The sequence below is a fragment of the Mercenaria mercenaria genome, chromosome 13 (assembly GCF_021730395.1).
Source record: "Mercenaria mercenaria strain notata chromosome 13, MADL_Memer_1, whole genome shotgun sequence".
In the NCBI taxonomy this organism is placed as follows: domain Eukaryota; kingdom Metazoa; phylum Mollusca; class Bivalvia; order Venerida; family Veneridae; genus Mercenaria; species Mercenaria mercenaria.
The window spans coordinates 41,872,806-41,899,761 of NC_069373.1; the positions used below are offsets into that span (position 1 = coordinate 41,872,806).

The window sequence follows — 26,956 nt, forward strand, 5'->3', positions numbered from 1 at the left end:
ATCGTGGATGATGTGGTTATTAGTGCTCAAATGTCAAATCATAGAGATTAGGAAATATATAAATATATTAAAAATTGTAAATGGCCGATTTTGCATGTGCAATGAGTGGGTAATTTGTAAGGGCCTAAAGTGCGAAAATAAGGTTATTTTCGTGAAAATAAGGTTTTTTTACGAAAATAAGCCATATATTTTTTATTATAAATCTAATTAAAATTTATTTTATATCATTATATAGAGACAATCATTTGACACTTATAAAACAAAACTAAACGATTTTAGTCCAACAATTAGGAAATTATTAGCGATTTTAATTAACATGCGTCAAAATCGCTTGCGAAAATAACTTTTTATGTGCGAAAATAAGCTATATTTTATTTATTTATTACCTAAATGAACTTTAGTTTATATCATCATAAAGATACGATCATTAGACACTAATAAAGCAAAATTAAGTGATTTTAGTCCAATTATTAGGAAATAATAAGCGATTTTAATTAAATGCGTCAAAATCGCTTGCGAAAATAACTTTTTATATGCGAAAATAAGCTATATTTTATTTATTTTTTATCTAATTCAACTTTAATTTATATCATTATATATAGACGATCATTAGACACTTATGAAGCAAAAATAAGTGATTTTAGTCCGATAATTAGGAAATAATTAGCAATTTTTAATTATCATGCGTCAAAATCGCTTGTGAAAATAATTAACTTTTTATGTGCGAAAATAAGCTATATTTTATTTATTTGATATCTAAATGAACTTTAATTTATATCATTATAAAGATACGATCATTAGACGCTGATAAAGCAAAATTAAGTGATTTTAGTCCAATAATTAGCGATTTTAATTAACATGCATCAAAATCGCTTGCGAAAATAACTTTTTATATGCGAAAATAAGCTATATTTTATATATTTTTTTTATCTAATTCAACTTGAATTTATATCATTATATAGATACGATCATAAGACACTTATGAAGCGAAAATTAATGATTTTAGTCCAAAAATTTTATGAAATAATTAGCGAAATTTATTAACATACCTCAAATCATAACGAAAATAACGTTTTATATGCGAAAATAAGTTACTGAAATTTGGTAGACTAATGATAAGATAGAGATCGATTATATGAAGAAAGAAATATTTTCATTATAGTCGTACTTTTCTTTGAAGTATATACACCAAAGCGTTACCCGATACCAGCACAATCGCTTAATTGATTGTTAATTGCAATGCGCATTGCAGATAATATACACGTGCTTTATATAAACAAACAATTAATCAAGGTGTGATAATCCAATCAAAAGTGATATGTTGTTTGTAGTAGCAATTAAAGGGAACAATGGAGAGAAATATTATTATATACCATATTATTGCAAAGAGACATAAATCGTTATTTTGTATGATATAAACTATTTTTCTATGTATTTTACGGAAATTTCACCAAAAAAGTCATTCTTATTCCCGTTTATTAAAATGCCAAACCTGCATCCCTCTGCATATATAAATATATATATATATATATATATAACGTTTTCCTGTTTATGATTGTAAATATTAACATCATAAACTACTTTGAATAACATTACAAATATTTATATTTGGATAAAACCCATTGAAATGAGATGCATGTATCATTCATAAAAAAAATAATAATAATAAAAAGAGATTTAAAATATGTAACTTTATTAAAGTTATTTTAGTACATGTAAAAATCCCCGTAATCTAATACATAATTCCCGTTATTTTCGTTAAAAATTCCCGTTATTCTCACTAAAAGATAAAAATGATTGATTTTTCACATAGAGGCATTAACTGTTATAGTCTTTAAGAAAGTAAAAGAAGATATTTAGAAAAAAAGTTTAAACGATATGGCTTATTTTCCCAATTACTACTGCTATTATCGTAATTGAAATCAGCGCGGCTGACACATAAATGCTTACTATTTCGTTATGATAAGATTCAAATTAATCATTTTTCGTATGGGGGCATGTATTATTATAGTCTTTAAGAAAGTTAAAGAAAAATATCTAAAAAATAAACTGATATAAAAAAATAGCTTATTTTCGCATTTATTTCGGTTATTTTCGTAAGTAAAATCAGCGCTGTTGTCATATAAATGATGATTATTTCTTTATTATTGGATAAAAATTACACATGTTTCGTACGGAGGAATGTGCTAATATAGTCTTTAAGAAACTAAAAAAAGAATTTAGAAAAAAGAACTGATATAAAATATATGCCTTATTTTCGCATTTATTACGGTTATTTTCGTAAGTAAAATCAGCGCTGTTGTCATATAAATGATGATTATTTCTTTATTATTGGATAAAAATTACACATGTTTCGTACGGAGGAATGTGCTAATATAGTCTTTAAGAAACTAAAAAAAGAATTTAGAAAAAAGAACTGATATAAAATATATGCCTTATTTTCGCATTTATTACGGTTATTTTCGTAAGTAAAATCAGCGCTGTTGGCATATAAATGATGATTATTTCTTTATTATTGGATAAAAATCACTCATGTTTCGTATGGAGGAATGTGCTAATACAGTCTTTCAGAAACTAAAAAAAATAATTTAGAAAAAAGAACTGATATAAAATATATGCCTCATTTTCTCATTTATTACGGTTATTTTCGTAAGTAAAATCAGCGCGGTTTGCATATAAATGATGATTATTTCTTTATTATTTGATAAAAATCGCTCATTTTTCCTATGGAAGCATATACTAATATAGTCTTTAAGAAACCAAAGAAAGAATTTAAAAAAAACAAAGAAATAAAAAATATATGGTTTATTTTCGTAAAAAAATCTTATTTTCGCGAAAATAACCTTATTTTCGTACTTTAGGCCTACCGGGCATAACTAGATACCGGAAAGGGCCCTTTCTGTGGTATTTGATCGGAAAGGGCCTAACATGTTCGGAAAGGGCCTGCCATATGTTTATTATTAGAAATTAAGGAATTATTTTTTCTTATTTCATTTTTGCATTAAAAAAGAAAATAAATTATGACAAAAAAAATTCAATTTTGTATTTTTACATAATTTATAGACAAATTACGAGTCATGACATAAACCGCGCTGATCGGAAAGGGCCTAACATGATCGGAAAGGACATGTCATATGTTTATTATTGGAAATAATTTAATTATTTCTTCATATTTCATTTAACAAATCAAAAAGGAAAGAACTTACGAAAAAAATATATCATTTTTCGATTTTTAAATGAATTATAGACAAAATTCGTGCCAGTACATAAACCGAGCTGATCGGAAAGGGCTCAACAAGATCGGAAAGGGCCGGTCAAATGTTTATTATTAAAAATTATAGAATTATTTCTTCATGTTTCATTTAACAAATCAAAAAGAAAAGAACTTACGAAAAAATATATCAATTTTTGATTTTTAAATGAATTATACACAAAATACGCGTCAGTACATAAGCCGCGCTGATTGGAAAGGGCTTAACATGATTGGAAAGGGCCTGCTATATGTTTATTATTGAAAATTATTTATTTATTTCTTCATATTTCATTTATCAAATCAAAATGAAAAGAACTTACGAAAATAATGTATCTATTTTTAAATGAATTATAGACAAAATACGCGTCAGTAAAAACCGCGCTGATCGGAAAGGGCTTAACATGATCGGAAAGGGCCGGTCAAATGTTTATTATCAGAAATTATAGAATTATTTCTTCATATTTCTTTTTGGCATAAGAAAGAAAATAGATATTCAGATATTATATATTTTATTCATTATAGTCTCATCAATGTACAATATACATGGAGTTAGAACATATAAACTAAAGTTCATTGTCATTCATAAATGAATTACAAGAGACTTTTAACAATCTACTTTTAGACATCCACATTACTGTATGAATAACAGTCACAACTGATATCATATATATCCTAAAAACTTTGAAGAATGAACAGTTTTCAAATGTCTCATATATCTAAAGAAATACTTTTTAATAATTTATTTTATTCTTAATTTGATAAATTAAACATGATGCATGAATGAAATTGATACAGATCAATTGAAAGTTTAATTATAACCAATATTCTTGAAATATACTTTTGAAAATTTATTGCTTATCGTTCTGTTTAAAGTACCTTATAATTGTTTATAACGAACGGACAGGTTATTCAAGTGTCACCTGTCAATCAACAAGTTGAGTAAACACTGATTGCTATACGTGTCAATCAAAATATTTAAAGAAGGTTAAGGATGTTTTTACGGCTTTTCGTTGTTAAAATAATCTGCCATTGAGTAAATGATGCTTCATTCAAGGCAATTATCTGTCCAGTATAAAGAAATTGTTAGACATTATTTGTCGCATGTCACTTGTGTGTGCTTACAAACAACTGATTAATTGATATTGATAACCCAATCAAACTCTATCAGGACTAATCAGAGGCACGTGTTTGTTACGCCGCATACATTATGTTAATTCTGCTTTGACAATGAACGCAGTAAACGTTTTTGTAATTATATATTAAACATAATATAAATCTTTTGAAAACTGATTTTTCATAATTTATTTTCTTTTATTATGTCATAATGAAATATAAGAAATAATTAAATTAAATAAATTCCAATAATAAACATATGGCAGGCCCTTTCCGATCATGTTAAGCCCTTTTTGCGGAAAGGGCCCTTTCCGGTATCTAGTCATAGCGAGGCCGGCACCGATTAGTAACGTTCTGGTACGGGATTTAGAATCTACCGGATGTTTCTATGCCCGCCAAAATACGATGTTAGGAACTAAATAAAAGAAAAGGATTTATAAGAATAAACATGAGTGTTATACCCATATATGAATCCGAAGTTTGCTGTTTATCAAGTATATTAGATCTACAGCAGAAATGCATGAATCAGAAAGTTGGTTTCTCATCAGAGACCAACAAATTTTTACTTTATTTGACACTGAAAAAAGTTGGGCCGTCGGTGGCACAAAAAGTTGTAAGCAAATGTAAGTGGAGATAGTGATACTGGAGCTGTGATACTTATGAAATTTTGTTTAAAATATCCCTTCGTATAGTCTTGAATCTTTTAATTCTTTGCAGTCAAAAGTAATTCCTAATTAGCATAAATTCTAGGACATGCTGTATGGCTGCTTGTGGGTGGGGAGTTGTATAATTCATTAATTTGATAAGGTTACTTGTCTCGAATGCAGCATTCCCACTGACTTTTTGATGTACCCACATTAGCAATAACAAAAGGATTTTTTTAAATTGTAAAAAAAAAATAATAAAATCTAAATATAATCACAATAATATATATGTATTAAAAATAAAAATTGTATTAAAATGAAGTGATGATGTCTATAAACTTAAATGTGTAAGAAAACAAAAATTAAACACAAAAATACTTGCAGTTTAAAAAAATAATTCTATCAAAGTCTGTGTTATGTGATAAGTGCAAAAATACTGGAAAGGACTGGTGTTTTATTATATTACAAAGTTGATATGATTAGTTTTAAATGAAATCTAACATAAATAGACAACAAATATTGTTTTAAGGCTGTTTTACAGAATTTTTTTGGGGGTTTGGGTAAAATAGTGTAGTTAAAAAATTTTTGATTAGGGGGCGGAGCCAGAGGAAAAATAGTACGTGCACAAGTTCATATCATGATAAAGACTCGTGCATAGAACATAGGATCGTGGAATTAATTTCAGGTATCATGTGCTATAGTGTTAGGGTATAGGAAGTTTGAAACAGGCAAGGAAATGAGTGAGCAGCCTGGCAGTTCACACCATTCACCTTGTAAGCCAAAGGACCCAATTTGAGTCCCAGTCATGCTGCATATTTTTTCTGATCCTGTGACAAATACATATCCTCACTGACCATGAGACACAAGTACTGAAGTTTGTACAATGTCCACATTGACAGGGGAAAATGTGTGGGTTCTATTCCTGGCAAAGCCATTTTTCAAATTTTACATTATTTCACACAGTCGACAACATTTCATACATTGAAACTATACCATAAAACATCATAATCCTAATTTGGCCATGTTATTTAAATATAAAAGGCACATACTTTGCACCCATGAACTATAAATAGTGGGTGGGGAATGTAGAAAATGTAATGTAAAACGTGTGTTCAAATAACTATAAGGGAATGTCGTGCGTAAAGGCATACCACATTTAATAGAAATAATAGTAACAAACTATTCTGTGTATAAAGATAAGGTAATATATCCTTTCAATACATGATATTGTGAAATATGTTCCCAAATTTCGTTGTGATTTTTTCCGTGTCGGCTTATAGAGCAAAGAGTAGTCAAGGGGGCAATTCAAATTGCGGATATTACCCATCATGTGTACAAATGAACATTCGGTCATGTTCGTCTGGAAATGGTATTTTACGGAAAATGCCGAAATCGCCTGTAGGCTTTTGTTTTATTCTGAACACATCGTTCTAATACACCATCACGATAGACATCAATAGAAACCATTATATTTGGAGAAAAAATCGGATGAATTTAGTCATAATTTATACATGATTTACAGACATACTATAGGAAATTGTCGATTAAAATTACTACTCATTACGTTACCAGAGTTCTGCCGAGGCTGCGTTTTTGCGCCATTGGCACGAAAAAAATATGAATGGCGCAGCAAATTTCGCGTTGGTGGGCCTTTGGCGCGCCAGAAAATCTGAAACTCGAACCCGATAACAATCGCTAGTTTGCTGGTCTTGCACGGTAGATAGACATACCTCCAGGGGAGATCACTGTGACGGATTTGAAAAAATAATGTGTCGTGATAATTGCACCATGATTGTATCAAAATGGCGGCCACACGAAAGGAAAAGCGATTTTGCACAAATTTTTCAGTCCTCCTGCCTCTAAAAAAATAAACCAGACTTTAGTTACACTGGGGAAAGATACAAATAGAAATGATACATTGAACAAAAGCGACGATTCAACTACATATGTCGCTGAACATTAAACAACAACCCCAGAATCACAGAGTGATCCGACCCCCACCAAGTCAAGTAATTTGAGTAGAGCGAAAAAGTAAGAGTAAAACATCTTATAAACAGAGCTTTCAGAAGAAGTTACTGGTTGAGTATACATGGTTAAGTTATAAGGAAAAGAGAATAAATGGCATGAACTTTGTGTATAACTTTACATTTAAAAAAAAAAATACACTTCTTAAATGCATAAGAAATGTAAAGTCTTTTTAATGTAAAATTGGTTCTTTTTGAATGGCCCCAAAAGTTTCAGAATGGCCCCATGTTTTCAGGGTAGATGGGCCATGGGCCCATCATGCTGAAATCCTCGGCAGAACTCTGCGTTACAGTACAGATCAAAATCTTTCATTTGAAACATTACACATATAAATTAATGCTTAATTGATCTCAAGTTTCCTGACTTATGTTTAGAGCCCTCTTTTACGCTTCGAGATGACAACGACGTCACCTTAGATTCATTGCCGTATTACACATACAAAGTAATGGCGGACTATGCAGAGTCCGGAGGAGTGAAATGAATTATTTTTATGTTTTGTTACTTGTAAATGTATGTTAAACATTATGGTGTGTTATTAAGCCATTATGTTACTTATTTGGGATATATAAATCATGGAAGTCAGTGTGCGACATTAACTTTTTAACACCGTAGCCAATGGGGCTACGGACTTCCAATTTTTTGTAGCCCGACAGAATTTTTCGTAGCCCCACTTATTTTTCGCTCAAGAATGAACAAGACTTTCATTCTAGTAATATTTAATTTCTTTCAGTATACTGCTGTAGGTTGGTGAATATTGATATATTTCAGAAATTTGTACGAGTTTTTCAGAATTGATTTCAAAATCTGAAACAGTGTTCACAAAATTGTGCAGAAAGTCAAAGACACAGAGTCATGAAAAGAGATCTAATCAGCTTTGTAGACATGGTAGACAAGAAATAGCTTGGCAGTAGACTGACCAGGGGTCTCGCTAGGCCCATTATGTTTTTGGGAGAAGTCAATTATCCCTCAAACTGATTTAAGGAGAAGTGGGGAGACTTTAGGGAGAAGTTGGAAGACTCCATTAATTTTTATATTTCTACCTCGACGCTGTGAATTGATTCAATGACCACTCATTTTCTTAGTTACATCATTTTACCATACACATTTATACCGAGTCACCACTTGTGTGAACAGTTTTTCATTCGAATAAAACTGAAAGTAAACTGTGTCAAACCTAGAAATACATACCGGTATTCAAATCAATTCATCCATCAAAGTTAGTTTTACGAAGTTAATACTTTACATGTCGTTCTTTTACCATGGATACCAAATAATTGTGTCTATAATTCCAATTAATCGCATATGTAATTGACAATTCTTTAGAAAACGACCTGCACGTGTTGACAATTAAATGCTAAGTGTCAAAGACGTAACCGCGGCGCTGATTGGCCTATTACAATTGCCTCTGGTGAAACCGATAATTTGATTTGCTTTCACACTTCTCGCGAAAATCTCACAAGTACCTGAAGTAGGCGGAGCTTAAATTATGCTATTGGCGAGTGTGACATTGTGCAAATTGTCAAAAGATTAGCGGGTGCGCATCAAAAAAAAAATTTGGGCGACTTCAATTCGCTTTGAGATTGGATTTGCGCGAAGTTTGAAGCTTCAAAGCAACTGTTTTGCTCCCACGTTTGCATTGATCTTTTTGGTAAATTTATTCCTCAGAATTTTTCATGGCCCGACGGGCTACGGTCTGCCGATTTTCTGTCGCCCGAGCCGAATTTTCGTAGCCATTGGCGATCGGGCTACCATTAATGTCGCACACTGGGAAGTTTAAGGTCATATATTACATTGTGACAGATAAGAACACCGTTAATGGAGATTTCATTGATATCGTTACCCACATACTTAAGGTGCCTACAGGATAAAAAAAGTTTAGTACAAACCACACTGATTTTAAAAACTGCAATTTTCAAAATTATAAAAAAATAGAACTTATGAGAACAGAGAAGTACATCTACGGGAATACTCCCAATTATCAATTTCTGATCATAACTGGGAGGTCGGGGCTAGTGATGTTCCGATTGTCGCCAATGTTCGATTAATCATCGCCAAAGTTTCAAAGTCGGCGACATCGATTCTGACTAAAAAGAATCGATTCTAGTCGCTGATTTTGTTAAAAAATAAAAATCCTGCTTTCTAGACTTTTTCAGATACTTCTCGCTGTTTAGCTTAAATACTTTTGATACGTTTGCTCTTTTATAGTCTTTGGGTTAGTATTTCAAAATATCTGCTCTTTAAAATAGAGAACGCTGTCAGGCCAGCTGTCATGATCGTAACAATAATAAAAAATTTGTTGCCCTGGCAGTAAAAAAACAGATGCTTTGAAATAATTTGGGTTCTGCATGAAGCCTGAATGCCGGGTTTTGGCTCCTTTTAAGGAAATCTTAGATATTACTAGAGCTGTTTGCAAAATATGCTTTAAAGCGTACATTAACGAAGGTACCCCACCCACTTTTTTTTCTAACTGGAAATAATTATGTCTCCCCCAGGAGACATATTGTTTTTGCCCTGTCCGTCCTTCCGTCCGTCCGTACGTCACACTTCATTTCCGAGCAATAACTGGAGAACCTTCAAACTTCATAGGGTTGTAGGGCTGCTGGAGTAGACGACCCCTATTGTTTTTGGGGTCACTCCATCAAAGGTCAAGGTCACAGGGGCCTGAACATGGAAAACCATTTCCGATCAATAACTAGAGAACCACTTGACCCAGAATGTGGAAACTTCATAGGATGATTGTACATGCAAAGTAGATGACCCCTATCGATTTTGGGGTCACTCCATTAAAGGTCAAGGTCACAGGGGCCTGAACATTGAAAACCATTTCCAGTCAGTAACTTGAGAACCACTTGACCCAGAATGTTGAAACTTCATAGGATGATTGGTCATGAAGAGTAGATGAACCCTATTGATTTTGGGGTCACTCCATCAAAGGTCAAGGTCACAGGGGCCTGAACATGGAAAACCATTTCCGATCAAAAACTAGAGAACCACTTGACCCAGAATGTTGAAACTTCATAGGATGATTGTACATGCAAAGTAGATGACCCCTAACGATTTTAGGGTCACTCCATTAAAGGTCAAGGTCACAGGGGCCTGAACATTGAAAACCATTTCCAGTCAGTAACTTGAGAACCACTTGACCCAGAATGTTGAATCTTCGTAGGATGATTGGTCATGCAGAGTAGATGACCCCTAACGATTTTGGGGTCACTCTGTGAAAGGTCAAGGTCACAGGGGCCTGAACATTGAAAACCATTTCCGGTCAGTAACTTGAGAACCACTTGACCCAGAATGTTGAAACTTCATAGGATGATTGGTCATGAAGAGTAGATGACCCCTAACGATTTTAGGGTCACTCTGTTAAAGGTCAAGGCCACAGGGGCCTGAACATGGAAAACCATTTCCAATCAATAACTTGAGAACCTCTCGACCCAGAATGTTGAAACTTCATAGGATGATTGTTCATGCAGAGTAAATGACCCCTATTGTTTTTGGTATCACTCCGTTAAAGGTCAAGGTCACAGGGGCCTGAACATTGATAACCAGTACTGATCAATAACTTGAGAACCACTTGACCCAGAATGTTGAAACTTCATAGGATGATTGAACATGCAGAGTAGATGACCCCTATTGATTTTGGGGTCAGTCTATTAAAGGTCAAGGTCACAGCGGCCTGTTTATGTAAAATCATTTTTTGGAAATAACTTGAGAACCACTTGACCTACAATGTTGAAACTTAATAGGATGATTGAACATGCAGAGTAGATGACCCCTATTTATTTTGAGGTCACTTGATCAAAGGTCAAGGTCACAGAAGCCTGAACAGTGACTTGAGAACCACTAGGCCAAGAGTGTTGAAATTTAGCGGGATGATTGGACATGCCAAGTAGATGATCCCTATTGCAGCCAACCATCAGTGTCTCTTTGACTTTCGCTCCTGACCCCTATTGACTTCTTGCCTATAGGACTTTGCATTGGGGGAGACATGCGCTTTTTTACAAAAGCATTTTCTAGTTTTCAGATTTTATTTGACAAGTTTTTATTATTCATTCAATACAAAATACTGGATTTCCTTAAAAAAAGATGATAAACTAATTCCAGATTTGCCAGCAATGTCCCCAGCATATATTCTATGTCAAATTTGGCAGTGCATCTAGCATGGCTTGAATCTTGAGTCATAGAGAAAAGATGAATTATAGTTACTTTTGCATTTCGTCCAATAGTTCCTCCCAGATCGCAGTTTGGACTTATTTGTTCAAAGCTTTGAACAACCGGTTAAGCTATCGATTGGTTAACTTTAAAGGCTATATGTCGACATTTTAGAAGAATTTGAAAAACAAATCTTTGACTGCCTTTATAGTAAAATAAAAAAAAATCCCATCAAGACAAATATTTTGAGTCAAGATCTAACCAGCAGATAAGTTAACAGCCGGTTAAAGATTCGAACAGCAGGGCCATAATTCCCAGCAGTTGCTTAAGGCTGTACAGTACAGTAGCTGTGTCATAGAATTCTTCATAAAAAGTAATAAAAGTAGTCATAAAACAGGGTTCGCACAGACTTGAAAACTCCTTGAATTTCAAGCTGCTAGATGAAAAGTGCTTGAATTTGCAAAAACCTCCTTAAAACTCCTTGAATTCGTTTCTTGCCTTGAAAACTGCTTGAAAAATGCTTGATTTTATGATAAAAGTCCTTGAATTTCCTTCTTCAGAAATTTTGGTCAGCTTAATAAAAAAAAGATCGTAAAAGACGCTTTGTTATATGTACGCATCGCCACGTTTTATGTCTACGTAACCTATGTGTACCGTACCATACGGGTTTTAAACAGACCGGGACTAGGAAAATTACGACGTGTAAAAAATTACGGACACCATTTCCGTTACCGATATCGAAGAAAATGTGTATTTTCAACAAAAAGTGGCTTTTATCCTATCCATGGCTGCTCGAGCTCGAAAACAAACGGAAAGCCATGTGCAAATATTGTAACAAAGTTATTGACATTAGTTCAATGGGTGAAATCGGCGCTGAAATCGCACGTCAAGTCTGAGAAGCACAAGAAAAATGTACCTGATCGAGAGTCACCCACGGCCACTCTTGATGTGTTTACTATTCTACCTTCGCCCCCAGCAGCCAGAGGCACCTAAAACTTGATCTTATATGACATGATAAGTCGCTGTTGATGTAAGAAGTGTTGATCAATTGTTTGCCAGTTATTTTGTGTGTGATAAAGTGTTGATCAATTGCAAATTGGAACTTTATAGAAAAACTTATATCACGTGATAGTAATTTTGGATGTACGAAGTGTTCACCAATTGTAAGCCAGTCATTTCGTGTGTAATAAGTGCTTGTTCATTGTTTTGCTTATCCTTGAAAACGTAATAAAAGTCCTTGAAAACTCCTTGAAAACCCCTTGAATTTTTTGACAGTCTGGTTGTATGAACCCTGTAAAATAATCTGAAAGTCTTGAGAAAGGTTTGCTGTTACTACCATATTGCCACATTACATAAGTCTGTTTTGATCTTTCGGCTCCGATTCTTTCAATTAATCGAATCGGAGAGAGATTAGAATCGGACCGATTAATCGATTCTGCTTCAGCTGTCCGATTCTCATCACTAGTCGGGGCAGTTGCTAAAAACCTGTTCTATGTTACATGATATGCCAGTGATTTTTTTACTATTTTTGGTAACAGCCCATGCCTTTTAAATTGGGAATTTTTAGCGCGATAAACTTCAAAATTGGGAAAAATTAGCAAAACTTAATAAAGAAATCATTTTGAAAAGTTTTATTTTAAGGTAAATTTATTTCATTCAAATATGCACTAAGGTTGAACAGACAGGACAGACAGGTTTTTTTCTTATGTCACAGGATCTGATGGCTCAGATAGCTTAGGGTCACCATGAGCTTCTGTTGATTTCTGAGGTTCATTTCAGACTTCAGGACAGTTGGAAAAAATGGCAGGACATTTGGTCCAGCAATGCCTAAAAATCTGCCGGACAGAAAAAAAATATGCCGGACATAAGAAAATGTCGGTGTACATACGTTGCTTTTCTCCATCATATACAAGCCAAGGGTGATTTTTAGTCATATATGCATGCATTTCTCGTTAAATCAGGGTTTTTTCTAGCTAGTTTGGGAACATAGCCTATACCCCCAAAATTGGGAATTTTGACACGTAAATGTTCCAAATTGGGAGATATTTAGTCCCATAGGATATAGTAAGGATGTGTTTAAGCACATTCTCATACACTTGATTCACATTGTACAACCTCTTTAACATACTTCCATTACAAAATTGTCAATAACTTGGTCAATGTTTGTGCAGTTTTGATGAAATTTTTTTCAGGATGTAGACTGGGAATTTTTGCACTCATTTTGGGAAAAAAACATACTTTTTGCATTGGGAATATAGCCGAATAACGGCTATAAAAACGGCCGAAAAAAAAACCCTGTAAATGTTCGGTCAACCCTCTTATTTTCGTACATTTGTTTCCTTTCACTACGACTGTTAGGCGTTAATTTGTTTCTTTCCCGGTTCTGCCCTGGCATAATTATGTTAGTGACGCCATTTTGATATGTTGTCTGAGATGTTGCGGTTCATGGGGTACGATAAATGCCGGTCAGTCGGACCGCATCCGGATTAAGAAACCACGGACCGCATCAAAATTTTCCGGTCATGGCCGTTGGACTGATGACTTTCCAGAAGTCTGTCATTTTGTGGGGACTCAGATTTCTTGGACAGCTAACTTTGGTTTTTCTGACGTTTGATTTGAATTTGATTTCTCTTTAACCTTACCAAAAGATGTTCGAATGTCCGGAGTACTGATGGCGTGTTTAAGATTTATTTTCTTATTATAATATTTGAAATTATGCGACACTTTTCGATAATTTAGTTAATTTTCTAACAATTATTTTTCCAAGTCATTTTGACTAGGGCTGTAACGAATACACTCAGATGCGAATATGATACGTATCATGAATACAGGGTGACAAATACGAATATTTACTCATGAATACGAATTCTATTAATACTAAAAGGTCACTGAACATTATGTGGCCTTTGCCAACAATAGATTACAGTCTGCTGACAAGATTATAGTACTTTCTTTGTACTCAAAACACTGTGATTGTGAATAAATACTGTTCAAAAGTAAAAAAAAAAAAACCACTAAGTCAGCATGTAAGCTTATAATTATAGACATTTGGATTCAAATGACTTAAACTATCGACTGTTTGGCAAAAAAAAGACTAGCAGGGCTCTTGTTTGGCAAAATTTGGGGCCGAATATAGGCCCCATTCCCCCCTCAAAATAGTATGGTTTTTTCCCCCTATTTTCAAAAAAATTCCCCCCTCAAGTCCAATAACATCAGTGCTAAGCACTTTGCAGCTGACTTGTTGGCCTTTCCGAAAATTCAGTGGCTCAAAGAAAAAAATACTAAGTGTGATGACTGAATAATGTTGTTTATAATTGGCAGAATTCATACAGAAGAGTTTATAATTAACAGAATTCAGATTTGGGCCAGCAAAATTGAAAAGAATGTTTATATTTGTTTGCATTTCTTTTCGCATTTGAAATTCCCCCTCAAAAGATTTTTTTTTAAAAATCATGCGAAATTCCCCCCTTGCATGGACCCTGGCCCCAGTCCCAAAAAGCAAACGAGAGCCCTGACTAGAGAAGACCAAAAACTGACAATGTGTATTTGGCAGGAGGATCCCCTAATATTAAGGGCATTTTATTAATGGTAAACCAACAACAAATATTGGCCCTATGAGACTTATCAATTGTCATGAAAATATTTGTCTACTGTTGTGGGTGGGGTAATACGAAGAAAACGAATAATGCACTATAAAACAGGAGCATTTTCGGTAGCTTTCTTGTGTTTTAGGTAAATTCAAGCAATTCTAGTTTGGATTATGCAGATTTTATTTATATTCGTAAATATTCAGTTCAGGACATGGCGAATAACGAATACAATTCGGACAAAACTGTATTCGACTAAATCAAATATTTGAATGTATCGTTACAGCCCTAATTTTGACGCATGAAAAAGCGTTTAGCGACCGTGATGAAAGTTACTAAATGCCGTACTATGCCGTGACCCGTTTTATGTAAACAACGCGCTTCGAATTGGTAACAGAATTCTGCGAATAAACCATAATTAGAGTAGGAATTTTTATGATTATTTGCATCATTTTAGTTCAACTTTCACAAGAAATCAATCTAATTGGGAAAAATCATCTCGTTTTGGGGAATTTTTAAGCATTTTTTGGGAATTTTGACCATTTTTGTCAGTTGGGAAGACGCCAAATTTCGGAGTCAAATTGGCGCAAAAAAAATCACTGTATGCATGTGTTGAAGTCACTTAAGAGAGAGAGTAGGAGCAGTAATATATACAGCTTTGTTAAAAATAAAAACAGGATGATGACATTAGTACATATACTAGTTTAGGTCAGATTTGAAGCACTGAAGGTTCACACTGCCCTTGATGTTATAAGGCAAGGCATTCCAGTATTTGATCATGCGGGGGAAAAAGGAGTTCATATGATATTGTGTTTTTGAAGATGGGATGTTAAAGTTTAAATTTCTAGAGGCTGTCAGATGGTTATGATCTACAGAGACGAGGTTGTGTGATATTTAGAGGTTGTGTAAAGTAACATTTATATTCAGCCTGTGTCTGTCAATATTTCATTTTACCTATGCACTGCGGGGCTACAGCTAAAGCTTACTGGGAGGCGCTTTGTCTGGGACAGACTGTTAAAAGATGAGCAAGCTCATTTGGTGCAGAGTTAAAAAGAACTACAATTACTAAGATAAAAGCATAGATATAGATTAGAAAGTTACCATTGCCAGCCTCTCAGTGAATAGAATCAAACTGGGGCTGGACTGTATATGTAGGGGGAGACCATTCCAGGAACGAATTGTTCTTGGAAAAAAGGAGTTTGAATGGTATTGCGTGTGAGATTGTGGGATCAAGTAGTTCAGGTTCCTTGTAGATGTGAGGTGGTTATGGTCAACTGCAATAAGACTGTACCTTATTTTAAAAAAGTATAATAAGGGAATTTTTAATGTGGCGTTGTTCAAGGGATTGCCAGTTGAGATCATTAAGCATTTAAACGGTCTGGAAGAAGTGACATGTTGTGTATTGTCAATTCTTCAGTGCTTCTGATGTTTTTCCAAGTTTTTCCAACATTTTCTCAGTTTGCACATATACATATAAAAACATAGGAAAAATACATAAAAGATTTTAAAGAAAATATTAGATTTGTCTCGCAAATATGAGCCCAACACGACGAATACAGATCTAGATCTCATCAAATGCCCGATAACATTATTTTTTTAACTATTTATAAAAACTTCTTGGCCTATTATAATTGTAGCGGCTGTTTATATTATCTTTCAGAGAATTTTTCAAGTATCTTGAAGAACCTGATAAAAAAAACAACAATAAATCACAAATAATGAAATTCAAGAAATTTGTTATAATAGCTGAATTATTTTGAAATGCTCATATATATGGTTGCCATTTGCTAAAACTGACTTTGTGTAATATATCTTTTATATTTGTATGTTGATATCAGTGTCAGTGTACATTATTTTAAACCTATTCTGCCGCACTTACGGAAATCTGCTAGCCAAAGATCGTTTTACTCCATGTATTTAAATTGCTGCAGTTTTTTTTATTATTTAAGATTTTTTAATTCAGTTTTTAGCTCACCTGAGCACAAAGTGCTCAAAGGTGAGCTTTTATGATCGCCCTGTGTCCGTTGTCAACAATTTGACTGTTAACACTCTAGAGGTCACAATTTTGGCCCAATCTTAATGAAACTTGGTCAGAATGTTACCCTCAATAAAATCTTGGACGAGTTCGATATTGGGTCATCTGGGGTCAAAAACTAGGTCACTAGGTCAGATCAAAGGAAAAGCTTGTTAACACTCTAGAGGTCACAATTTTGGCCCAATCTTAATGAAACTTGGTCAGAATGTTACCCTCAATAAAATCTTGGAAGATTTTGATATTGGGTCGTCTGGGGTCGTCACCAGGTCAAATCAAAGGAAAAGCTTGTTAACATTGTAGAGGCCACATTTATGACTGTATCTTCATGAAACTTAGTCAGAATGTTAGTATTGATGATCTTGACTTAAGGTCCAGTTTGAATCTTGGTCATGTCGGGTCAAAAACTAGGTCATCCAGTCAAATCAGAGGAAAAGCTAGTTTACACTGTAGAGGCCACATTTATGACCATATCTTAATGAAACTTGGTCAAAAGGTTAATCTTGATGATCTATAGGTCAAGTTCAAATCTGGGTTAGGTGGGATCAAAAACTAGATCACCAGGTCAAATCAAAGGAAAAGCTTGTTAACACTCTAGAGGCCATATTTAAGACTGTATCTTCATGAAACTTAGTCAGAATGTAAAACTTGATGATCTTTAGGACAAGTTGGAATCTGGGTCATACGGGGTCAAAAACTAGGTCACGGGGTCAAATCAAAGGAAAAGCTAGTTAACACTTTAGAGGCCACATTTATGACCATATCTTAATGAAACTTGGTCAGAATGTTAATCTTGATGATCTTTAGGTCAAGGTTAAATCTGGGTCAGGTGGGGTCAAAAACTAGGTCACTTGGTCAAATCAAAGGAAAAGCTTGTTAACACCCTAGAGGCCACATTTATGACTGTATCTTCATGAAATTTAGTCAGAATGTTAAACTTGATGATCTTTAGGTCAAGTTTGAATCTTGGTCATGTCGGGTCAAAAACTAGGTCACGGGGTCAAATCAAAGGAATAGCTAGTTGAGACTTTAGAGGCCACATTTATGACCATATCTTAAGGAAACTTGGTCAGAATGTTAATCTTGATGATCTTTAGGTCAGTGTCAGGTGAGCGATACAGGGCCTTCATGGCCCTCTTGTTTGTACTTTCTGGTCAAAAGTCTGAATTGTATGGCCATAGTATGTATCATTATTTACTTTTAGAAATAAAATGATTAAGATCGCGCTGTTTGAAATTTTACAAATAATTATGTGAAAATTCGATCGTTTTTATAGAATTTTGCGTACATTTCTGTCGATATCTTATTAAAATCGTTATAGAATCCAAACTGTATTACTTCTCAAGAGGTGATGAAAATTTGAGGTGATAATATTAAAGAATTTTTCGTGTACATGTCAATATTTAAAAGAAAAGTGACGGCGATGTAAATATTACGATAGGTCGCACATGCTCGTGGAATGGAAAATTACAGGCATGACGTATTGATATCTTTACGATTCGCGGGTAAATTCCACTCGATCCAGGTAATTTTTCTGGACGTAATTTCTGAATTTGGTAAGCAACGACTTAAAATATAAAAAGTGGAAACTTCACAGGTCGCTCAACACGACAAAAACGAAAATGTTGCAGCAGCATGCCCACTCATTTTTTAAAGTTAAGGGTACATGTACCCCCTGCTTTTGCAAAAAAGGGGTACACTTCAAAATCTGGGGGTACACTACATGGTAGATCTGAATTTTTTCTATTTAACTACTGAAATTTGTATATACATGTTTTTTTTTCATGCAGAACTCTCGTGGGTGTATATAACAGATGAGATAATTTTAGAAAATTTAAAATGTTTTTCCAAAGTTAAGATAGGAAATTTTGAATCATAGGACCCCTCCCAATATTATACTAAATATAAATAAGTTTTCAGCACGGTTCATGTATTCCCGATTTCGTGGACGGAACATGATTTGTCCGAAATAACATACAATCAACTGAAGACTGATAAAAATCGCCAATCAATAATAAATGCCCAAACTATTCTATTACAGATATGCAATGTGTATCAAAATTGCAGTTAAATATCCAAAAATAAAATACTGTTAACCTTTTGTTGAGTTTATAAAAGCTAAAATGCCTTTTTGCATTTTGTATCCATACTTTTTTTGCACACGACCCATGTGACGTCTGACTAAAACACTTACGAAACCCCTCTGTGCGGATGACAATTACGCCGAGAATTCGGTGGTGGATACGAAATTATCACGTCCCTGGACCGGATCTGCGTTTAAGACTTTACCAAACAATTGGCAAGTGCATGATGAAATAAACACCGATTTGCCAGCTGAACAGGAGTTCTGAATCTCTGCGTGCATGTACCCCCAACAAGTGATTTTTTTATGCGTGCATTTGATATTTTGTGCGTGATTCACGTACTGCAGTGCGTGAATGGGCATGCTGGTTGCAGGCTCGGTTTGATTGAGCCTGTTCATGGACGGTAGTGGAAATGCATGCTACCGTCCATGTCCTCTAGCCCCGGGTTGAGCAGAACTCAACATTTACACATGCTAAAAGTACAAAAAGCAATTTAGAGACATCCGCAGATGTATTCAAACGGCGGTGAACATGGAACCTTCAATGATACACGGGTTGAGGCGTGTAATTCCATGAAAAGCGGCGTTTGGTCCCCAGATAAAGTGATGGGTTTGCCCCAAACGAGAAAACAATGGGCAGAACTAAACAAACTGGAATTTAGAAAGGGGATCTGAGGTAATGGAGCCCACTCGGCCGAGTATGCCGGACGGTTGGACCGGCTTCGACTCATAAAACGGCGGTCCGCGTCAAAATCTTCCGGTCTTATCCGCTGGACCGATGAATTTCGCGATGTCTGGCGTCGAAAAAAACAGCAGGGTCGGAACCTTTTGCTAGGTAGGGTCGGGTCAAACTTTTTTTTTTAATTTCCATGTATACCCTCTTGCAGATAGTCCTACATATCAAGTCATTGATCAATACTTAATCCCCAGTTATACCTGGATTACTGCGGGAAGAATTTGACTCAATGCAAAAAAGTTGTCAAATACATGATTATTGTATGACATCGGAAAAAGTTTTAAGTCTAATAAAATAAATTCAGATCCACTATTTAAGCTGAAATTTAGATATAATGTTATTTGTACCATATCACACATCATATATAAAAACCAAAAAAAACCTTTTAAGTTAGGATTTTCCATGAAATTTGATATTACAATGAAATGACTTATCACTAAGTTTTTAACCATACAGTTACTTCATTCTGTCTATTATCTGGTGTCCTACAGGTGTACAAGTTAATGCAGGGAAGAATTATTATTTGTGTCATTGATTGATCTCTAGTACTATGTCTTTTTGATGAAATGTTTTAAGGTTTCGAATGGATTACAAGTTTGTGCATATGTAATTAGGGTTATTAAAGTGACATTAATCCCTAAAATGTCAACTGACATGCAAATAACACTAATGTGCATCCATCAGTCACACTTCCAAATATCATAAGACCCTGAAGGCATACATCAAAGGGATAAAACAGGAAATTACCATAAGGCCCTGAAGGGGTACATCAAAGGGATAAAACAAGACATTTTAATTAATCTCAACCCTTACCCTGCTAAATTTCTAAAATGGACTGGTCTATCATCAGTGATTTTTTTACTTTTTTTGGCAACAGCCCATGCCTTATCAATTGGGAATTTTTAGCACGATAAACTTCAAAATTGGGAAAAATTAACAAACCTTAATAAAGAAATCATTTTGAAAAGTTTTATTTTAAGGTAAATTTATTCTTTCAAATATGCACAGAGGTTAAACAGACAGGACAGACAGGTTATTTTCTGATGTCACAGGATCTGATGGCTCAGATAGCTTAGGGTCACCTTGAGCTTCTGGTGATTTCTGAGTCATTTTGTGGGGACTCAGATTTCTTGGACAGATCACTTTGCTTTTCTGACGTTTGATTTGAATTTAATTTCTCTTCAACTTCACCAAAATATGTTCGAATGATCGGAGTACTGATGGCGTGTTTAAGTTTTATTTTCTTATTATAATATTTGGAATTATGCGACATTTTTCGATAATTTAGGTCGGTTTTTAACAATTTTTTTTCCCGACTCATTTTGACGCATAAAAAAACGTTTAGCGACCGTGATGAAAGTCATACTAAATGCCGTACTATGCCGTGACCCGTTTTATGTAAACAACGCGTTTCGAGTTGGCAACAAAATTCTGCGAATAAACCATAATTAGAGTTGGAATTTTTATGATTATTTGCATCGTTTTAGTTCAGCTTTCACAAGAAATCAATCTAATTGGGAAAAATCATCTTGTTTTTGGGAATTTTTAAGCATTTTTTGGGAAATTTGACCATTTTTGTCAATTGGGAAGACGCCGAATTTCGGAGTCAAATCGGCGCAAAAAAAATCACTGATCATTCAATTTGAGCAGTACTATTTATTATTTGGAGGGGCGTTCAGAGAAAATTTACTGACTGAATAGCGAACAGTGCAGACTGTGCAGATGTGCTCATCTTGGTCTGCACTGGTGGCAAAGGCAGAATCACTTGCACTTGCCGCCAGCAGGCTAAAGGTTAATTAGTGATGGTCATTAGGAACTGGTCAAAACTGATTTTTATTAATATAACACATGGTTTCCATAGTGATTCAAGTGACTTATGATTTAGGCAACTGGAATGAATGCATTTTATGGTATGCGAAAGCAGTCTATTGTGACAGCCTAACACTTTCCAAAAGGTAGAATATTGAGAAACATAATGAAAATGACTTTAACGATTATAGATCAGGAACCTAAACATTGCATTCAAATTATTGTTCACTACTTAAAATAATTGATAAATTACAAAACAGCAGTATTTTCGTTAGATGTAATAGTAAGCCATTATTTTATTAATATGTCCTTATCTGGCCCTTCATGAAATGTGGCTAACATGCAGTTATTATCAAAGAGCTATAAAAAATAATTTTATACATCTTTGTTATGATATATCTCCTCATGTACTGTAACACGGCGGATGTCGTAATACATTTTAAAAAATTGTTACATACAAAAAAATCACTAGATATTATAAATACAGTTATGCTATTGAGATGTTAGTTCTGATATAACAATGGGGAACATTAGTCAGTTACTTCCCCTGATTATGTCCAAGATGTAGATTGGTCCTTCCTCGGTTTTTATCATTGACTTCTTTGTAATTTTCAAAAGAAATATCTATACTAAATTTCATTGGATTTGAAAATGATTAAGGACAGGTTTTCTTTTAGTGGCCCTCTGTTAAATTTAGGTTGGATTAATCATTTTATTTAGAAACCTACTCATAAAAAGCATATTTATTTTGACTAACCGCAACATCTTGGATAAAGGTTATAACGAAAAAGTCAGAGGAATCCAAATGAAAGGGACCAATGTAATATTTGGTTATCCTTGCGCTTCATCATACAACAATTCAAGGGAAGTAACAAGCTAATGTTCCTCATTGCCTGATATGCTCCGAGGGAAAAAAATCCCTTCTCCAATTTTCACACATAATGTACTGACTAATTAAGCTATTTATGACACTTATCATTACATCTTAGATTAAAGGTGTTGATTTAATTAAATTTGGTGTGATTGAATCAACTTTGACACCACAACATAAACTAACCTGGCATTAGTACTATTTTTAGCTTGACTATTCGAAGAATAAGTAGAGCTATCCTACTCACCATTTTGGTGGAATTATGGTCCTTTTTTTGACTAAGAAATTGGTTCAGTTTTTGTTCAAGTCAACGTTTTGTCAAAACTATTTGACCTGTGGCTTTGAAACTTTGAACACTTGCTTATCATCATGATTTCCATCTGTTGGCAAGAGTACCTAACTCTGTCAACTATTTTGGCTGAATAATGGCCCTTTTTGGACATGGAAATTGGCTCAGTTTTGGTACAAGTCAGTGTTTTGTCAGAACTATTTGACATATGTCTTTGAAACTTTGAACACTTGTTTATCGTCATGATCTCCATCTGTGGGCGAGAGTACATAACTCTGTCAACTATTTTGGCTGAATTATGGCCCTTTTTGGACTTGGAAATCAGTTAATTTTTCATACCAGTCCATATTTTGCCTTACCTGTTTGTCATATGGCTTTGAACCTTTGACCACTTGTTTACCATCATGGTCTACATATGTAGGCAAGACTACATAACTAGGACAAGGACTTTAGTTCAGTTATGGCCATTTTTTGACATAGCAATTAGTTAAGCTTGGCATACCATTCCATATTTTGTCTAAACTTTTTTAAATATGGCTTTGAAACTTTGAACACTTGCTCACATTGCCATATAGTGCAAGACTTTTCCAAATCCGCAAAAACAGGTACATTTTATATTGTTTGTCTTATTGATTTTTCTTCTTTTGTCTGTAAATCTTTGGTAATATTTTGACCCCATACTTCCATCAATTCTTCTTTGAATAGTCGAGCGCGCTGTTATTTAAATTTAAAGGAGCCCCGATTTATCGAATGATAGTTTTCTTCGAGTCTGTCACAAATGTGAATATACTTTGCAGTGACCGTGCCGCATACACAGATCTATTTATACCGACGGTCATTGTTGAATATCACGTATGGAACCCCAAGAACTAAAGGTTTCTTTCTCGGAAGTGATTACTGAAACATCCAGCAACATTACACATCATTGACATATTAATATTGCACAAAGTGTTACTTTAAGCAAAGAAAAACGACGATCTCTAGTGAAACATGCAACACTTGGCGTTTACTTTCACCTCCGCTTGTTGCTACACAACACGATGCGCTGATGTGCCTGGATATCCGACCTGATCAATCATGAAAGTTGATAGGGAGGTTGGTCATGACCAGCAGATGACCCCTATTGATTTTGAGGTCAGTAGGTCAAAGGTCAAGGTCATAATGACCGGGAACAGTTAAACAGTTTCCGGAAAATAACTTGAGAACACTTGGGCCTAGGAACAAGAAACTTAATAGGGAGGTTGCTCATGACCAGCAGATGACCCCTATTGATTTTGAGGTCTGTAGGTCAAGGTCATGGTCAGTGAACCGTTTCCGTATGATAACTTGAGAACGCTTGGACCTAGGATCATGAATAGTGATTGGAAGGTTGTTTATGACCAGCAGATGACCCCTATTGACTTTGAGGTAAGTAGGTCAAAGGTCAAGGTCACAGTGACCCGGAACAGTTCGACTTCGACATTGGCTTACTAATGTGACAAGGCCGTATTGTGGGGGTATAATGCGTCACTCCTGTGACAGCTCTAGTTTCATCATTTCTCATGAAGTGAGTATTGTTTCAGTCCAAAATTATGGGGGAAAAAAGCAGTTTTCAAAAATTCCAGCCGACGCTCTTAAAGGCATACGCTAGAGTCTCTGTATATGAGATGGGCGAAATTTTCCCCAATAACAGAATTTCTTCAAACTTTGGATATTGAAGGACAGTCATCTAAGAAACAAAGATATGCAATAAAAGTCATAGGTCACCAGTATTGAAAAAGAGTTATCTGTCCTTGAAAATGCAGAATTAAGCGTTTCCGAGAACTCTGGGGAAAGGGAAATTTGTTAGTGATTTGAATACTTAAAAGGGGTGAAGAGCAAGGTTATGGTGAAGTATGTTTGCAACATTTCATGTTGCAAACATGGTAAGGGGCCTCTGTGACCGAATGGTTAAGGTCGCTGACCAGATCCCTTGCCCCTCACCAACGTGGGTTCAAGCCTCACTTGGTGTTGAATTCTTCATGTAAGGAAGCATCCAGCTGGCATACAGAAGGTCGGTGGTTCTACCCAGGAATCTAATGTGATTAAATTCAGGGTTAGACACTAACCTGTCCTGGGGGCCCGAGGATCCCAAATTTTGAGGAGGAACACCAACTTCTAAAAGAGAGTTCCGCCTGGATACCTGTTTTTCTTGGTCAGTGATAAATAAAAACAAATATAATTATCTGTTTGAAAAAAATTGTAAGATATTTTGACAATAAACAGTTAAAATTTGTATGTACCTATATAGACGCTTTACATGCATGCAATCTGTAAGCATCTGTTAACTACTGATTTTTAGCTTATCTGATTTTTTGAAAAAAAATGATGAGTTATTGTCATCACTTGAGCGGTTGTCGGCGTCGGCGTCTGCATCGGCGTTGCTTGGTTAAGTTTTATGTTTAGGTCAGCTTTTCTCCTAAACTATCAAAGCTATTGCTTTGAAACTTGGAATACTTGTTCACCATCATAAGCTGACCCTGTATAGCAAGAAACATAACTCCATCTTGAATTTTGCAAGATTTATGGCCCCTTTTGTACTTAGAAAATATCAGATTTCTTGGTTAAGTTTTATGTTTAGGTCAACTTTTCTCCTAAACTATCAAAGCTATTGCTTTGAAACTTGGAATACTTGTTCACCATCATAAGCAGACCCTGTACATCAAGAAACATAACTCCATCTTGCTTTTTGCAAAAATTATTGCCCCTTTTGGACTTAGAAAATCAGTTTTCTTGGTTAAATTTTATGTTTAGGTCAACTTTTATCCTGAACTATCAAAGCTATTGCTTTAAAACTTGCAACAGTTTTTCACCATCATAAGTGGACCCTGTACAGCAAGAAACATAACTCCATCCTGCTTTTTGCAAGAATGATGGCCCCTTTTGGGCTTAGAAAATATCAGATTTCTTGGTTAAGTTTTATGTTTAGGTCAACTTTTTCTCTTAAACCATCAAAGCTATTGCTTTAAAACTTGCAACTGTTGTTCACCATCATAAGCTGACCCTGTAAAGGAAGCAACATAACTCCATCCTGCTTTTTGCAATAATTATTGCCCCTTTTGGACTTAGAAAAATCATTTTCTTGGTTGAATATTATGTTTAAGTCAACTTTTCTCATAAACTATCAAAGCTATTGCTTTAAAACTTGCAACAGTTTTTCACCATCATAAGTGGACACTGAACATCAAGAAACATAACTCTATCTTGCTTTTTGCAAGAATGATGGCTCTTTTTAGACTTAGAAAATCATGGGTAGGACAATATTTCTATTATACAAAAAAAATCAGATGAGCGTCAGCACCCGCAAGGCGGTGCTGTTGTTTTATTCAGGACCATCTCTAACAGATGCTTACAGATTGCATGCATGTAAAGCGTCTATGTGATATAAACTTAAAATAAGAATTCTCGATTTGTTTTGACATTTGTTGCAATTTTTTTATATATATATATATATCAAATTAAGAGGGATCCCAAAACTTGAGGAGGACTTGTGCCCTGGTATTCTGTCACCGCTGCTGCACAAACCACCCAACCCCGACCCACCATCACATTACAAACCATGCCCCCACACCCTCACACACACACAAAAGACTTATTTGAATTTTACTACAGTGTTTATTGCCTTGCTTTGTGGAGCTCTTATATCTGTCCACTTTTTCAAGTACTATAGCTTTGAAACTACTCTTTTTATCATTGGCAAGTGTGTCAGTAGGAGGGTCAAGAACAATAACTCAGGCCTCCTAGTGAAATCTTTAAAACCTTTAAAAACCTTTAATTTCAGAGCAAACCTTTAAAACCTTTAAATCTTCTGAAAAAACCTTTAAAACGGCCAAATAGCCTGTAATTTTCACTCAAAACCTATATTTTTGTTCAGACTGCTTGCCGTGCCAGTTTAAAACAAGTAATGGTTATACTACTGTATTTCTTCCCCCCTTTTAAGTGTTGTTATTAGAATACTGCTTGTGTATCTTTCATCTTGAGTTTTTCAGAATGCTGTTGTGTTCACCAGACCACATACATGTAGATGTTTTTAGTAAATACCTATATATATTATGTGTTTTCAACGAGAATTCCGACAAAAATAGCCTTTATTTACTCTTTATTTTTTTTATATTTTTAGCCCACCATCATCAGATGGTGGGCTATTCCAGTCACTCTGCGTCCGTGGTCCGGCGTCCTTCCCTCCGTCCGTCTGTCATTCCGTCCGTCCTTCCGTTAACAATTTCTCGTTATCGCATCTCCTCAGAAACTACCAGGGGGATTTTGACCAAATTTTGTCAGAATGATGTATTGGTACCCTAGTTGTGTCCCCATGAAAATCAGACTGGTTCAACAATTTTTTAG

General features: G+C 34.8%; 1 protein-coding gene across 1 annotated transcript in view; it reads left to right on the top strand.

Moving 5' to 3' along the window:
- The first annotated feature begins 4,741 nt into the window (after nt 1-4,741).
- Nucleotides 4,742-26,956, top strand: part of LOC123528904 (histone-lysine N-methyltransferase SUV39H2-like) — a 49,407-nt gene continuing 27,192 nt past the window's right edge. The window contains exon 1 of the mRNA XM_045308975.2: nt 4,742-4,989. Within this exon, the coding sequence (XP_045164910.2) occupies nt 4,815-4,989 (175 nt within the window). The 5' untranslated portion in view covers nt 4,742-4,814. The remainder of the gene's footprint in view (nt 4,990-26,956) is intronic.